Source organism: Macaca mulatta, chromosome 5 (assembly GCF_049350105.2).
Source record: "Macaca mulatta isolate MMU2019108-1 chromosome 5, T2T-MMU8v2.0, whole genome shotgun sequence".
Taxonomy (NCBI): Eukaryota; Metazoa; Chordata; class Mammalia; order Primates; family Cercopithecidae; genus Macaca; species Macaca mulatta.
Genome location: NC_133410.1, coordinates 60,039,568 through 60,055,580, shown reverse-complemented (window position 1 = coordinate 60,055,580; position 16,013 = coordinate 60,039,568). Strand labels below are relative to the sequence as shown.

General features: G+C 39.6%; 1 protein-coding gene across 1 annotated transcript; it reads left to right on the top strand.

Annotated features, from left to right (window-relative positions):
• The first annotated feature begins 718 nt into the window (after window positions 1-718).
• PF4V1 (platelet factor 4 variant 1) lies at window positions 719-2,003 on the top strand. The gene is made up of 3 exons (XM_001102971.5): window positions 719-991; window positions 1,308-1,434; window positions 1,560-2,003. Exons 1-3 carry the CDS (start codon window positions 901-903, stop codon window positions 1,645-1,647), a joined length of 306 nt encoding a protein of 101 aa, XP_001102971.3. The 5' UTR covers window positions 719-900; the 3' UTR covers window positions 1,648-2,003.
• The last annotated feature ends 14,010 nt before the right edge of the window (window positions 2,004-16,013 follow it).

Below are 16,013 nucleotides of genomic sequence, written 5' to 3'. Positions count from 1 at the left end.
GAATCCTCCCGCAGAGAGCATCACGGCTCCCCACCAACAGTGCAGCCCATCTCACTCTGTCACTGGCACAGACTGAAGACAGCAGGTACCGGAAGACGTGGCCTGGCAAACTGTCTTTGTCCTCTCTTCTGGACTATTATTCAGGATGGGAACAATGAAGAAACATCCAGAAGCTAAGTTTTTATAAAAATAATGCATTCAAATATTACTTCTGCAATTTTTCTAAGAGTTACGGAAAATAGACCTTGCGTCCTAGAGTATCCTGGGTGATTGTCGGTGGAGCCTGGTGAATCCCATCCAGAGACTAGGGAAGTCTTCCACATGCAGGTGAATTTCAGAAGAGTCAACGCCTAGAGACCAAATTAAACTTATTAATATCAGAAAACAATTGCAAACAACACACTCTTCAAACACACAGCCGCCAAACTCAGTAGTAATCAAGACTGAAGTCAGGAGCACAGGAGCAGTTCTTGAGAAGGAAACAAGAACTGTCTGGGTCCTGAAGCCACCTGCTGTGTAAGTTGCATGGTGACTACAGAGAGCTCTACTATGATACGATACAGAAAACATTTCTCTTCTAAGATGCAAGTAGTGCTTCTAACTCCACAAATGTAAGTATATATAAACTGGAATTGAAGGTAAGCATCTTTGTACCAGCTCCCAGTCAAGGCAGCTGCCCCCAGCCTTTTGTTTTGTAATCTTGGCTGGCCAGAGTCCGAGTCTTCACAGCAGTATCTTAGCTCCTGCACTACAGTTCCTCGCTGTCCACCCCCGGCTTCCGGACTGGAAGAACAGGGACGGAGGATAAAAGAAGACTGGTGAGGCCAGGAGTCACTGCCTGCAGAACCCCAGCCCGACTTTCCCTGCGCACTGGGATCCTGCTGGAACCTCTGCTGCAACATGAGCTCCGCAGCCAGGGCCCGCGCCATCTACCCGGAGATGCTGTTCCTGGCGTTGCTGCTCCTGCCAGTTGTGGTCGCCTTCGCCAGCGGTGAGAGCAGAAACCAGACTGGAAGGGCGAGCAGCGGCGAGGGGGGAATGCGGGAAGCCTGGGGCTGGGGAGGAATCCTCTAGGATCATGATCGCAGCTACACTTACCGCGAGCGTGCTGAGTGTGCGGGTACAGTGGCAGGCACTGCACGGGCACCTCGCCACCTGATCAGCACAACTTCTGAGAGAGGTATGATTTATGGCTAAGGAAAAGAAGGCTGAAGGTAGTGGAAAAAGTGCCTAAAGTACCTCTGGCTACTCATGGAGTCACCATTCCGTCCCCTCCTCCTCTCTTACACCTTCCCTTTCCCCCTCAGCTGAAGCTGAAGACGACCGGGACCTGCAGTGCGTGTGTGTGAAGACCACCTCCCAGGTCCGTCCCAGGCACATCACCAGCCTGGAGGTGATCAAGGCCGGACCCCACTGCCCCACTGCCCAACTGATGTGAGTCCTCGCACTACGTCAGTCAGTGCCCCCACTCCGTGCCTCCTTTGCCCATTCCTCCCCCTTCTAATGCCATTTACAAACCCAAGGACTGAAAGGCGCACCTCTTCTCTTTTCCCTGCCAGAGCCACGCTGCGGAATGGAAGGAAAATTTGCTTGGACCTGCAAGCCCCGCTGTACAAGAAAATAATTAAGAAACATTTGGAGCGTTAGCTACTAGCTGCCTGAGTGTGCGCTTTCAATCTAACTGTGAAAGAATCTTCTGATGTTTGTATTATCCTTCTTATATTAAGAAAATAAATCAAGTTGTGGTATAGTAAATCTATTTCTTAACAATACTGCAAAAATAATGCTGACACATCACAATTTCATATTTTAAACTTTCCAGAATTTTAAGCAAAAAGCATTATGAAGGAAAACTTGGCTTAATAAAGACTGACTTTGTTCAGTGTTATATGTTAGCTGATACATATTTGTTCATTTATATGATTGCAGTACTTTATAGCTACATATTTACCTTGAATGTTAAAATTAGCTTGCCAATAAATATTAGTAGCTCTTAAGCATTACTCGACAGCTTGCTTTTTTTTTTTTTTAAATGAAGTAAATAAGCAACACTCTGCTTTTATCCCCACAAATTCCTTAACATTGGAGATATTAAGATTCTGGAAACTAGGAGAAGTGTGAGGTAATATTTTTATTCATCCTTTGGGAAGACATTGCTCTATACTGGGGAGAAATGAAGGAGTTGTAACGTGGGCATATTAGTTTCCTGTTGCTTCTGTAACAAATTACCACAAACTCAGTGGCTTAACCAATACAAATTTATTGTCTTGTAATTCTGGAGGTCTCAAGTCCAAAGTAAGTCTTAAAGGTTAAACTCAAGCTGTCCCCAGAGCTGTATTCCTTCTGAAGGCTCTAGAAGAGAATCTACTTCCTCTCCTTTTTCACCTGCATTTCTTGCCTCATAACCCTTTCCCCAGTCTTCAATCTGCCTCACTCCAGCCTCTACTTCTCCTTTGTCTCCGCTGACTCTTCTACCTTTTATATCCCTCTTAACTATCATAGGAGGCTTGTGAATACATTGGGTTCACTTGGATAATTCAGAAACGCTTTCCAACTCAAGTTCTCTAATACATCTATATATCTATATATCTCTATCTATCTATCTATAGATACATATATATTTGCCATGTTAAGCAACATATTTATAGTGTTCAGAGAGTAGAACACAAGGATCTCAGGGGTGGGGGGCATTATTCAGCCTACCACCAAGGACCAGAAGGCAGAACCTACTTGAGGCAGGAGAAAGCTACAAACCCTTGTTCATGAGCTAGTGCAATTTTGACCTAATGTGACAAGGTGTACAGATAGGATTAAGATCTATGATAAAATACAGATGGTACAATTCAACCTCTGTGGTGGGCTGGAAAGGAGGGAGATACCTAGGATGACAAACTAAAATAAACAAAATTAATAGATACTTACGAATCTCATCTAAAATTTCCACATCCACATTGCAAACTAGTATTATTCCCGTTATAGAGATGAGGTGACAGTCTTGGGAAGGACACAGCTTGTCAGAGGCTGAGCAGATCATTCTGACTCCTGACTCCCTGCTCTTGCTTTCACGTTGTGCTGTCTTTCACACAGGAAAGTGGCATGTTAGCAAAATCCATGAACTAGCTGTTAAAGGTGGAGTACAAATTTGTTGGGGGGATGGGTGGAGCGGGCAATGGGAAGACTGGAACTGCCTCAAGATAAATAACAAGTAGAAAGACACAAGATCATTTTAAGTCATTTGCATGTTTGAACAACAGTTCATAGCTCTGCAGGGTTGGAGTATCTATGGGGAGAGTGAATGAAAAAAGGTCTCCCAACCAGTTTTTGCCCACTTAGTGTTTTTTATCTTCAGTACAACTTATGCACTACCACCCAAATAATATTTCCAAAACCCAAATATTTCATTTCCCTGAATAAAATATTCAAGGTCCAAAGTCCTTAGCCTGGCATCCCAGGCTGTGCCACACTCACTTTTCCTCTGTGCCTTAGTTTTCATATATGTGAAATGCGGACATTATGAATGTCTAACTTTATGGATTGATTATCTTAAGAACTAGATAGAGGATATACGCAAAACATTTGGCACAGTTCCTTATACACAGTCTGAACTTAAAAATGAAGGACTATTAATTCTATTATAGTATTACATTACTGGTATCAATATTTCTCTTAATGCACCATTCCAGTTACTTTGGAGTGTTGAGTAAGAATTTTTTTTTTTTTGTAAGACAGTCTCACTCTGTCACCCAGCAACTCTGCCACCCAGGTTCAAGTGATTCTCATGCCTCAGCCTCCTGAATAGCTGGGATTACAGGCAAGTGCCACCACTCCCAGCTAACTTTTGTGATTTTGGTAGAGACTGGTCTCATCTTGTTGGCCAGCCTGGTCTCAAACACCTTGCCTCAAGTGATCCACCCGCCTCAGCCTCCCAAAGTGCTAGGATTACAAGCATGAGCCACTGCGCCTGGCCTGAGTAAGCAATTTAACAGAGGGTTTTTTTGTTATTGTTGTTGTTTTGGAAATAAGTTTTCTTTTTTCTTTCTTTCTTTTTTTTTTTTGGTAAGAAATTCTGGCTAGGGCAATCAGGCAAGAGAAAGAAATAAAGGGTATTCAGTTAGGAAAAGAAGAAGTCATATTGTCACTGTTTGCAGATGACATGATTGTACATTTAGAAAACCCCATCGTCTAAGCCCAAAATCTCCTTAAGTTGATAAGCAACTTCAGCAAAGTCTCAGGATACAAAATCAATGTGCAAACATCACAAGCATTCTTATACATCAGTAACAGACAAACAGAGAGCCAAATCATGAATGAACTCCCATTCACAATTGCTTCAAAGAGAATAAAATACCTTGGAATGCAACTTACAAGGGATGTAAAGGACCTCTTCAAGGAGAACTATAAACCACTGCTCAGTGAAATAAAAGAGGACACAAACAAATGGAAGAACATACCATGCTCATGGATAGGAAGAATCAATATTGTGAAAATGGCCATACTACCCAAGGTAATTTATAGATTCAATGCCATCCCCATTAAGCTACCAATGACTTTCTTCACAGATTTAGAAAAAACTGCTTTAAAGTTCATATGGAACCAAAAAAGACCCCACATTGCCAAGACAATCCTAAACCAAAAGAACAAAGCTGGAGGCATCATGCTACTTGACTTCAAACTATACTACAAGGCTACAGTAACCAAAACAGCATGGTACTGGTACCAAAACAGAGATATAGACCAATGGAACAGAACAGAGTCCTCAGAAATAATACCACACATCTACAGCCATCTGATCTTTGACAAACCTGACAAAAACAAGACATGGGGAAATGATTCCCTATTTAATAAATGGTGCTGGGAAAATTGGCTGGCGGTAAGTAGAAAGCTGAAACTGGATCCTTTCCTTACTCCTTATATGAAAAATAATTCAAGATGGGTTAGAGACTTAAATGTTAGACCTAAAACCATAAACACCCTAGAAGAAAACCTAGGCAATACCATTCAGGACAAAGGCATGGGCAAGGACTTCATGTCAAAAACACCAAAAGCAATGGCAACAAAAGCCAAAATTGACAAATGGGATCTCATTAAACTAAAGAGCTTCTGCACAGCAAAAGAAACTACCATCAGAGTGAACAGGCAACCTACAGAATGGGAGAAAATTTTTGCAATCTACTCATCTGACAAACGGCTAATATCCAGAACCTATAAAGAACTCAATCAAATTTACAAGAAAAAAACAAACAACCCCATCAAAAAGTGGGCAAAGGATATGAACAGACACTTCTCAAAAGAAGACATTCATACAGCCAACAAACACATGAAAACATTCTCATCATCACTCGACATCAGAGAAATGCAAATCAAAACCACAATGAAATACCATCTCACACCAGTTAGAATGGCAATCATTAAAAAATCTGGAAACAACAGGTGCTGGAGAGGATGTGGAGAAACAGGAACACTTTTACACTGTTGGTGGGACTGTAAACTAGTTCAACCAATGTGGAAAACAGTGTGTCAATTCCTCAAGGATCTAGAACTAGAAATACCATTTGACCCAGCCATCCCATTACTGGGCATACACCCAAAGGATTATAAGTCATGATGCTATAAAGACACATGCACACGTATGTTTATTGTGGCACTATTCAGAATAGCAAAGACTTGGAATCAACCCAGTTGTCCATCAGTGACAGACTGGATTAAGAAAATGTGGCACATATACACCATGGAATACTATGCAGCCATAAAAAAGGATGAGTTCGTGTCCTTTGTAGGGACATGGATGCAGCTGGAAACCATCATTCTCAGCAAACTATCACAGGAACAGAAAACCAAATACTGCATGTTCTCACTCATAGGTGGGAATTGAACAATGAGATCACTTGGACACAGGAAGGGGAACATCACACACCGGGTCCTATTGTGGGGGGAAGGTAGGGGAGAGGGATAGCATTAGGAGATATACCTAATATAAATGACGAGTTAATGAGTGCAGCACACCAACATGGCACATGTATACATATGTAACAAACCTACACGTTGTGCACATGTACCCTAGAACTTAAAGTATATATAATAAAAGAGAAATATGCCCAAAACATAGTAAGTGACAAAAGACTATATATTGTGATTCTACTTTTTAAAATGTGTATATACATAAAAAGTATAAAAAACAACAAACCAGAATGTTTTGAGTGGCAAAATTAAAGATTTTTCTTTAAAAAAAAAAGGAGCAAAATATTGCAATAGCAATGAAATTGTTCAAAACAAATGAACTTTGAAGGAGAAAATAGTGGAAATGAGATGTGTGTGGCGTGATTTTGTTTTTGCTGATTTCCCTTTTGTTGCCTGTCTCAGACAGCATACTTAGCTTTATTTAACAGTTTGTTGACGTGACTTTTAAAGGGTCAAAAGAGCAAAACGAATTTTGCAAAGTCAAACGATGCTGGAATGTTGGTGCCTCATTTATCCTTGCTTCAGAATGACTTTGGTCTAACTGTCCTGAGAACACTTTTGAGTCATATGTTAATCTGTTTTGCATTGCTGTAATGGAATACCTGAGGTAATTTATTAAAATAAAAAAAAAAGGAGAAGCAGCAGCTTATTTGGCTCACAGTTCTGTAGGCTGTACAAGCATGGCAACAACACTGCTCAGCTTCTGGTGAGGCCTCAGGAAGCTTTTACTCATGGTGGAAGGCAAAGGGGGAGCAGGCATTTGTGATGGTTAATACTGAGTGTCAACTTGATTGGATTGAAGGATGCAAAGTGTTGATTCTGCACGTGTCTGTGAGGGTGTTGCCAAAGAAGATTTACATTCAAGTCAGTGGGCTGGGAAAGGCAGACCCACTCTGAATCTTGGTGGGCACAATCTAATCAGCTGCCAGTGCGACTAGAATATAAGCAGGCAAAAAAAAAAAAAAAGAAAGAAACGTGAAAAGAGAAACTGGCCTAGTCTCCCAGCCTACATCTTCCTCCCATGCTGGATGCCTCCTGCCCTCAAATATTAGACCCCGAGTTCTTCAGTTTTGGGACTCCGACTGCCTCTCCTTGCTCCTCAGCTTGCAGACAGACAGCCTGTTGTGGGACTTTGTGATTGTGTGAGTTAATATTTAATAAACTCCCATAATTACATATATACTTTTTTTCCAGCCCAGCTGGAAAGTTAAATCTTCTGGACTATAACGTTCCTTTAATCTCAGTCTCCATCCCTGACCTGGGGTTGGAGTCTCGAGGAAAATCATGAAAAACAGCTTCTGTGTAAAATGCCACACCAAATCGAATGTTGTCTGGATTGTTGAATATATATGGAATACACACACACACACATACACACACACACACATCCATTTCATTAGTTCTATCCCTCTAGAGAACCCTGACTAATACAGTGTGTCACATAGTGAGAAAAAGGGAGAGAGAAGAAGGAGGTGCCAGATTCCTTTAAATAGCCAGTTTTGTGAACTAACAGAGTGAGAACTCATTCATTACCATGGGGAGGGCACCAAGTCATGCATAAGAAATCTGCTCCCATGACCCAAACGCCTACCACTAGGCTCCACTTCCAACACTGGGGGACACGTTTCAACATCAGATCTGGAGGGGACACACGTCCAAACTATATTAAATTACTGCCTTTATCAAAATGGGCATGGGGAGAGAGGGTTTGCTCCTTGGAAAATCCCAAATGACACAGCAACTCCCTGTTATTGTTTCAACATTCGTGGAGTAATAAAGATTCAGTGCATTTAAACTCCCCTCTAGATGGAGGTAGTCAGCATAAAATGTCCACAAATTAGGGACTTACCACATAGTCGTGGCATCTATCAATGAAACAAAACCATCAAAGGACATTTGGACCTTGCAAGTTGTTTTACATTTTTGTTATTATTGCTTTTTTTTCCTTCTAAGAACTTTGTGGTAAAATAATTTCCTCTGTAATGCATAGGATATTGAGGAGTTGTTTTTAAATACATATTAATATTTTTCTCATTGTAAAAGACAATGCATGTTCACTCTAAGTAACAACAAACAGAGGCAAAAGAATAGAAACTAATTTTTAAAACTTGTAATTTTGCCACTCAATGTTTTTATTCTTTTTGGAGATATCATTTGACATGGCTATAAGTTGAAGTGCTAATTTTAAATAAAATATCAATAAAGTACGCAATCATAAAGAAAACACTTAGTAATTATTTTAAGTGCATTGCAAGCAGCTAGGGAGCATTCTCGTCCCAATTTTACAAATAGAAAACCAAGTCTAGGGTAATATAATTAGTTTTCGTTGGCCAGAGAATGAATAGCTAACCTATGTGATCTAGCATTCACTTATACATATTTGTAAATCCTGTGATTGTTACATTCAGTGTGTGTGTATGTATGAATGTATGTATATATTTCCGCACATACAGATATATACACACACAAACTTAAAACAAATTCATAATATGATACTTATATTTGCTTTGTACTGTGTGTCCACATATTTTGTGTTCTCTTTTACTTTATCCTACCACACTCCATTTTTTTAAAAGATGTTGGTCACACCACTATAAAGTGATTTCATAACTTACTGATGTATCATGATGTGTAGTTTAAAAACACTTTTCCAGTTATTTGATTAAAGAGATAAGCTCTGACGGTCTATATTAGATTCCACACTCCAGATAAAATGCTTGGAGAGCCAATAGGGGCACGATACTGAGGCCCAGCTGGAAAGTTAAATCTCCTGGTCTACAGTGTTCCTTTAATCTCAATCTCCATCCCAGATCTGGGGTTGGAGTCTCAAGGAAACCCATGAAGTCTCAAGGAAACCCTTCTGTGGTAAAGATGTCACACCAAATAGGATATTGTCTGGATTGTTGAGATTCTAGGTCCTTTTCAGCTAGGACTACCATTTATATTCACTGCCCATCTGCTTCAGCAGTGTACCTCCTAGCTTGGTCCCAAATGTAAATTGAGTTAAGAACAGAAAGCACATTGATTTCTAGGAGAGCTTGAATAAAAGCAGCATATTCATACTCAGTGAACTAAACTAGCTGTTATACAAAATTCTTCTTCTCATATGGGGTTTTCCTCATTATTCCTGTAGATGCTGGCATTAGCCCAGTGGGTTTTTGAGTAAGACAGTTTGTGTTATATCTCAGCTTTGACTATGTGTGACCCTGGGTCTCCTCAGTTCCCTTATTCCAAAACAAGGACAATAAAGCCCACCACACAGAGTACTGAAAAGGATTAAATCATACTTATAATAGGATCCAGTATGGGTTCTGACTCAGAATTGAAATCTAGTAAATAAATGTCTACTTTCCTTTCCTTGGAGTTCTACTCTCAGGGCACATAACATTTCCAACAGAAGCCGCAATACCTGAGCTAGCAACCAACTCCTTAAAAATACAGCCAACAAGCCAGTTCTTCCCTTCCTCAGAACCACAACCCAAAGCTTGGGTGCAGACAGCTAGTTAAGAAAAAATTTAGCATGACAAACACAAGTAGTATTTTCCTGATAACAACTAAAAGAAAATTAAATAACAAAACCACAATGTTTGTCAGCCATCATGTCCATAAGATTACAAAATATACAGGACACTAGATGTCTTGTATATTTTATGCAGGAGGCTGGCTTAGCTATTTTTCCAGGAAAGAAAACAAGAAAAAATAAACTTTAGACTTAAATTTGCCAAGTATTTACTTCTTCATTGAAGCAGACCCAACATGAGGATTATGTCACTATCCAGCATTTGTGGTGAGAGGCAATGCAACTTGAAACAGAGCAGTTAAAGCAGAGTTGGAACAGCCAGCTCTTACTTATCAGCTGTGTTGGAGAATCAGTCTTCTTCTCTCAGTAATTCTAGGGATAGCTATAGGGACTATTAGGAAATAAGCAATAAAGCAATTTACACATGCCTCCATCAGGATAACTATTATGCTTCACTGTAATTATTCCTTTATCTATTTTCCTACTTTAAATCAGAGAATAAGGATTAAACCTATTCCATCTCTTCATTCTGGATTTCAGAAAAATGCTGATAGAGTAGGTGTTAAGTAAATGTGTGTCAAATATTAACTACATGGAGAAGAATAAATCTGCAGTTAGTGCTGTGAAGTAATGGTGCAGTTACGTGCTAAGGATAAGCTACTCGGCCAACAGAAAATTAACTGAAAATCAAAGAAAGACACCGTTTTCCCAACTCTCAATCTTGTTAGGCTCACAGATCTCACCAAGTTATTCATAGATATTATAACACACCAATACTATCGGCCTCATCAGTGATGTGTTTGATGTTTTAATTAGAGTTGCATTTGTAACTATTAGGGATTTTGTTAAGAGTGACCCTCATCTCTCTATCCACATGCTCTAATCACACACAGACGCTATGGTATAGACATATTAAACTTTATTTTATTATAGATGTTTGCTTCAATGTACAAGATATGGATAGTAAATTACACACAACCAAGCCCTTGTTCCTCCTCTTTCACTATAATTCCCACCATATCTTGTATTTCTTTATTGTCCTTAATTAACTACTTACTTAATTAACTAGAAATGTCAATCAATGAACTAGCTCAGTCACACACCAGTAGAGCAACCCCTTTGAAATCAGTGTTGTTCAGGAGAATCTGCTTCAAAGATTACCTAAGTAAATGGACTGATCAAGAAGATAAAGGAAAGATAAAGGAAAACACAAATATTTCTTACCAAAAAATTGAAGGATAATGAATGTTGGAAAATACTATGAACAAGATAGTTAACATCAAGTTATTATGATGATTCAAACTTTTCTTTGCTGAAATCTGTGTTTTTATGCTATGTATGCTATTTCATTTGTGGTTTATACATTCATCCTTCAATTTCCTAAATTTTGTTTTCAGAATGACAAAGTCATAATAACGTTTTCATCTCCAAAACAAATTTCTTGCATAATTATTTCCAAGAGAAACTTTTCATTTCCTTATTCTTTACAATCCTGTAATTCTTTTTTTTTTTTTTTTTTAAATGTATGCTCACGATGTCATTACTTGGTGAATACCACTTCCAGATAGGTCAGAAAACAATCTTAAAGAAAAAGGAGATGCAAAAAGATTTTTAAAAACCTTTTTAAAAAACAATAACCGGCCGGCACGGTGGCTCACACCTGTAATCCCAGAACTTTGGGAGGCCGAGGCAGGTGGATCACCTGAGTTCAGGAGTTCGAGAACAGCTTGACCACCATGGAGAAATCCCTTCTCTACTAAAAATACAAAAAGTTATCCAAGTGTGGTGGTGCATGCCTGTAATCCCAGCTACGCGGGAGGCTGAGGTAGGAGAATCGCTTGAATCCAGGAGGCGGAGGTTGCGGTGAGCCAAGATTGTGTCATTGAACTCCAGCCTGGGCAACAAGAGTGAAACTCTGTCTCAAAAAAACAAAACAAACAAACAAAAAGCAAACAAACAAAAAATAACCACCCCTCCAAAAAAAAAAAATCTGGCAAAGCTAATATATCAAATGGTTCTCAGTGTTACCTGAATGATTTTAAGTATTTGTAGACTAATCATATCATCAGATTATCATGCTAGGAACAGAAAAACAAATAATATAGCATTGTAAGAGAAAGTAGACAGGCTAAATAAATAATTTTACATTCAAATTCATATTTTATCAAACTTTACCTCTTCTACGAAACCTATCACTGTGCCTTGTACACGTAGATGAATTTTAAAATGTGTGGGAAGAATAGTTATTAGCTACTCACTTACTGCCTAGATCATGATCCTGTAATGACCCAGATCATTCTATCGGCGCTGAGGTAGATGATCTATAAACCAAACACAGATATTCAGCTCCGTCTGTGACCAAGACCTCCCTGGCTTTATTCCTGACATTGTTCCCCTTCTGTTCCACACCTGGGAGAGCTCGAGCCCTCTGGCTTTGGATGCAGGTCCCATCTGTCTCTTTAAATGTGTTGGCAGACCTAGGCATCAGAGCTTTCTAAGGATTTTGGTTCAGACTCATTACTCTGGCTTTCCCAGGTAGGGGATCCCCTTCCCTAGCTCTTACTATAGAATTCAAACTCTGGCTCTGATTCAGCTGTCATATCTGGATTCATTAAATGTCCATTGGCATCTTTTGTTCTGGTCCAGAGAGGTCAAAATAGGCAAAAGAAACTAAGGAAATTCCACAGTCCATCAAGGGAAGCTTCCACATGTCCTGACTTCAGGATATTTTAATTTTAAAACAGTGGCCTGAAACCACTGATTCATGCATTATTTCAACAAACGTTTGTTGAGTGGTTAGTATGAACCAGACTCATTTTAGATACTTTTACTCCTAGCTCCTTATAATTCCCTGTTTGAAAACTTCTCTTCATGTTTACATCTTCCTTTCCCTGACAGAATTGCCTATCATCCAGAGTCCTAGCACAAAGCTTCTCGTGAACTTTCAGGACCAGATATTCATAGTTTTTGATGGGTACTTAGGAAGTCACTGGTGTGAGAGAATTTTAGAGTCTGGTGGATGCAAACAGGAAGGAGATACGATAGTTTTCCTTTCAGAATACATAATCCAGTATGGGAGTATGTAAATCTATGCTCCCCACAATACGATTTGCATCCAAGGGCTAAGATAACCCTTTGGAAGGAAAGATGGGATTTTAATGGAAGTGATATTTGAAATGGTCCTTGATTGATAAACAGGAGCCTTCAGTGACCGGGCCCTGCCTATGCTTCTGCTGGATCAATCTAAATGTTAAATTCCATGTTAAAAAAATAAAATGCTGATTTTTGCTTTCAGGTCATACCACACTGTTTCCAGTTTCCATTCCTTTGCTTGTTTGGTCTGCCTCTTCTGAAGTGGGTCCCTTCCCAAGTCACCTTAGGTAGCACCCTCTACCAGAAAGTTTTCTCTGGAAGCTCCCACCCTTCCACAAAACAGGGTCAGGTGCTCCCCTCCTGTGAGTGCCCATGAAACTCTGCACATTGCTGAGTGTCTTGGACCTCGACACATGTCATATCTTTCTGTGACACTCTGTAGATGTGAATTCAGTTGAAGCAGAGTCTGTCTTTTCCCTCTTTGTAATCCAATTTAGAGCCCAATTTAGTTCCCAGATCATGAGTGGTAGATAAATTTTGAATGGATGAATGGACAGATGCATTAACAATAAAGTAACTAGAGCAACTGTGTAGGAAAGTTGTCTATAGCAGAAATGTGGAAGATGAGTGATGTTAGGCAAGACTATTTCACTGGCAAGAGACAGACATCTAATTTATACCATCTTAGAAAAAAGAAAAGAAAGAAAATCTGCCGGCCTACATGACTGAAAAGTTCATAAATGAATCAGAGCCAGCTGGAGGACCTAGGTGTCCATACAATATACTTAAGATGGTCCCCTTCATGTCTTACCTGTGCTTTTCTCTGGGCCAAATTCTCTCTCAGGCATGTTCTCCCCAAGCATTACAAAATTCCAGGCCCTCATTTTACCAGTTTTGCAACCGCAGTGAGAATTCAGAACATCCTTTTCATTTGTTCCAGCAAAAATTCTAGGAACTATTTCTAATATAGCCAGGCTTTGGTCACTTGTCCACATCTGAATCAATCAGCAAGGTTAGGGCCGGGGGTGGCATACAGGAAGGAACTGAGAGATGGGTTATCCTATCTGAACCCTATAGACTAAGAGCAGGTAATCCAGGGTGTGTTCTGAGAAGAGAGTGCCAGACAAGCAGTCTTTGGAAGACTGATTAGAGAGGCTGAACCTGACTCTAGAACCCACTCTGCCCTTGTACTTTGGGGGTGAACTGATCCAGAAATCTAACATCACATTCACACATCCTTATTCTTCTCTGCTCAGAGTCAGAGTCATTACACTGGAAGAGATGAGTATAGAGAAATAGGGACAGCAGGTGTGAGGGACAAGTTCCTAAGGTAAGTAGGGGCAGAGGAGAGCTGCCCCGCCTGTTCCTGCCTGCCTTGAGCACGGTCACTTCTCAGGATGGAGCACTGCCTCTATTTAGGCTCCCCTAAAATACAGAGCTTGAGTCATGGGCTTGTCATGCATGTAATTTATTTGGGGAAATGTTCCCAACACAGAGGACTCAAGAACTGGAAAGAGTAAAATAGGAAGAGAGGACATGGGCAATTGGGGCTCAATCCTACTGGGTATCCTCTGAGAAATGATGTAGAAAGTCTGCCCAAACCATGAAAAATGGGAAAACATGTATCTATTGCCTCTTGTTTCTCCTGAGAAAGGGATGTTCCATGGCAGCAACAGAGAAACATTGGGCTAGTGAGTAAAAAATACTTGATGCAGCTGAGGCAGGGAGCTGCCAGGTGACATCTGCAGGCAGCAGAGTGCTACAGCAATGACAGATAAACAGATCTAGGAAACATGAGCATGCAGATTTGACTGCTAATTATGAAAGTTTCCATAGTGATCTCAGGGAAAATGGAATTTAGCCACCAAAGCTTCCATTTTTAAAGATTCCTCCATTTCTTCAAGAATTGTTGCTTGCATACGTTTAAAGACTGTGTAAAATCATGGCATTCAACTCTTGAAAAAAATTGGCTTGGAGGAACACTTGTCTCAACAAGACAATGAATTTGTTTATTTTTCCAGACTACAGCATTCCTGTGCTTATACATTTTGACTTTTAGTTTATGCAGATTTCATTGATACAAGTGGCATAATAAGGAGGAAATAACAAAAAATTCTTTCCTTTCCAATTCATGTACAAAAAACAAGTGATTCTGATGAAAATTTTCGTAAGAGTCAAGTTCTGTCTAATCTGCAGATGCCCACTACTTCTTGACATGCTTCATTCACTTCATTCTCTTGGCAGCTCCTGTGGAGCTCTGATCCCCCTGAGTGCTCTCATTGCGTCAGTTTTGGGTTGGGTCCTGAGATGATTATAGCAGAAACACTTGTGTTTTTCTCCAGTTACCAGAACTAGATGAGAGATTTGGGCAGCATGATTAATGATGAAGGCAAACTATTTAATCCTATGAAACATGATGAAGTGTCCAAACTTGGCAGTAGATATTTTGGATTTTCATATTTGAGCAAACAGTCACTAACAAAAATTCAATTTCCTTTCTAAAAGCTAGCAGATGTAACATGCATGACCATTTAATTTTGGAGGTATTCTAAATGAATTCAGAAAGAGAAGCTTTTTAAAAAATAAACATTTTATTTTGAAATAATTTTAAGTTTATAAAAGTTGCAAAGTTAATACAGTATCTGTGTATCTTTCACCCACTTTCCTTTAAAGTGAACATTTTACAATACCATGGTATATTCGTCAAAGCTAAGAAACCACCACTGACACATTACTTTTAACTGAACTCCGGATTTTATTTGGATTTTGCCAGTTTTTCCATTAACATCCTCTTTCTGTTTCAGAATGCAAACCAAAGTACCACACTGCAGCCAATTGTCATGTCTCCATAATTTCCTCTGGACTGTGATGGTTCCTCAATCTGCCCTTATTTTTCATGACATTGACAGTTTTGAAGAGTACCACTCAGCCATTTAAGTTTCTTCGATTTAGGTTTGAAGCATGCCTTTCTCATGATTAGACTTGGGCTATTAATTTTTGAAAGAGCACCAAAGAGGTATGCTGTTCTTGTGACACCATATCAAGGGGGTACATGATATGCACATGACATCACACTGATGATGTAAATCTTTCTCATTTGATATAGGGTGAGTTTACCAGGTTTCCTCATGGCAAAGTTACTATTTTATTTTTCAGAATTGGTCACTTCAGGAAAATATAACCAGCTATTTCAATGCCACAGGAGAGATATGCGGTTAGTGAAACAGAACTATGGAGATGTATGACCATTTTGCTGTGCTTTCATTTAAGAATATGTAAATTTGAACTATTCAACTAGGGCAATAACAGATTTTTAAAAACCATTCTACTCTTGAAAGTATTAATTATATATCACAGAGTGTTTTTTTATCATAGTATAATGGTTAAATGTCATTTTATCTGGGTTTGATTTCCAGGCTGAAGGATGTATGGCCTTACGCAA

What these genes read in the sequence shown, in the direction of transcription:
- PF4V1 (XM_001102971.5), top strand. Translation starts at nt 901, where the DNA reads ATGAGCTCCGCAGCCAGGGCCCGCGCCATCTACCCGGAGATGCTGTTC. An exon ending in TGTGGTCGCCTTCGCCAGCG is followed by an intron (nt 992 to 1,307) that starts GTGAGAGCAGAA and finishes TTTCCCCCTCAG; the next exon opens with CTGAAGCTGAAGACGACCGG. An exon ending in TGCCCCACTGCCCAACTGAT is followed by an intron (nt 1,435 to 1,559) that starts GTGAGTCCTCGC and finishes TTTCCCTGCCAG; the next exon opens with AGCCACGCTGCGGAATGGAA.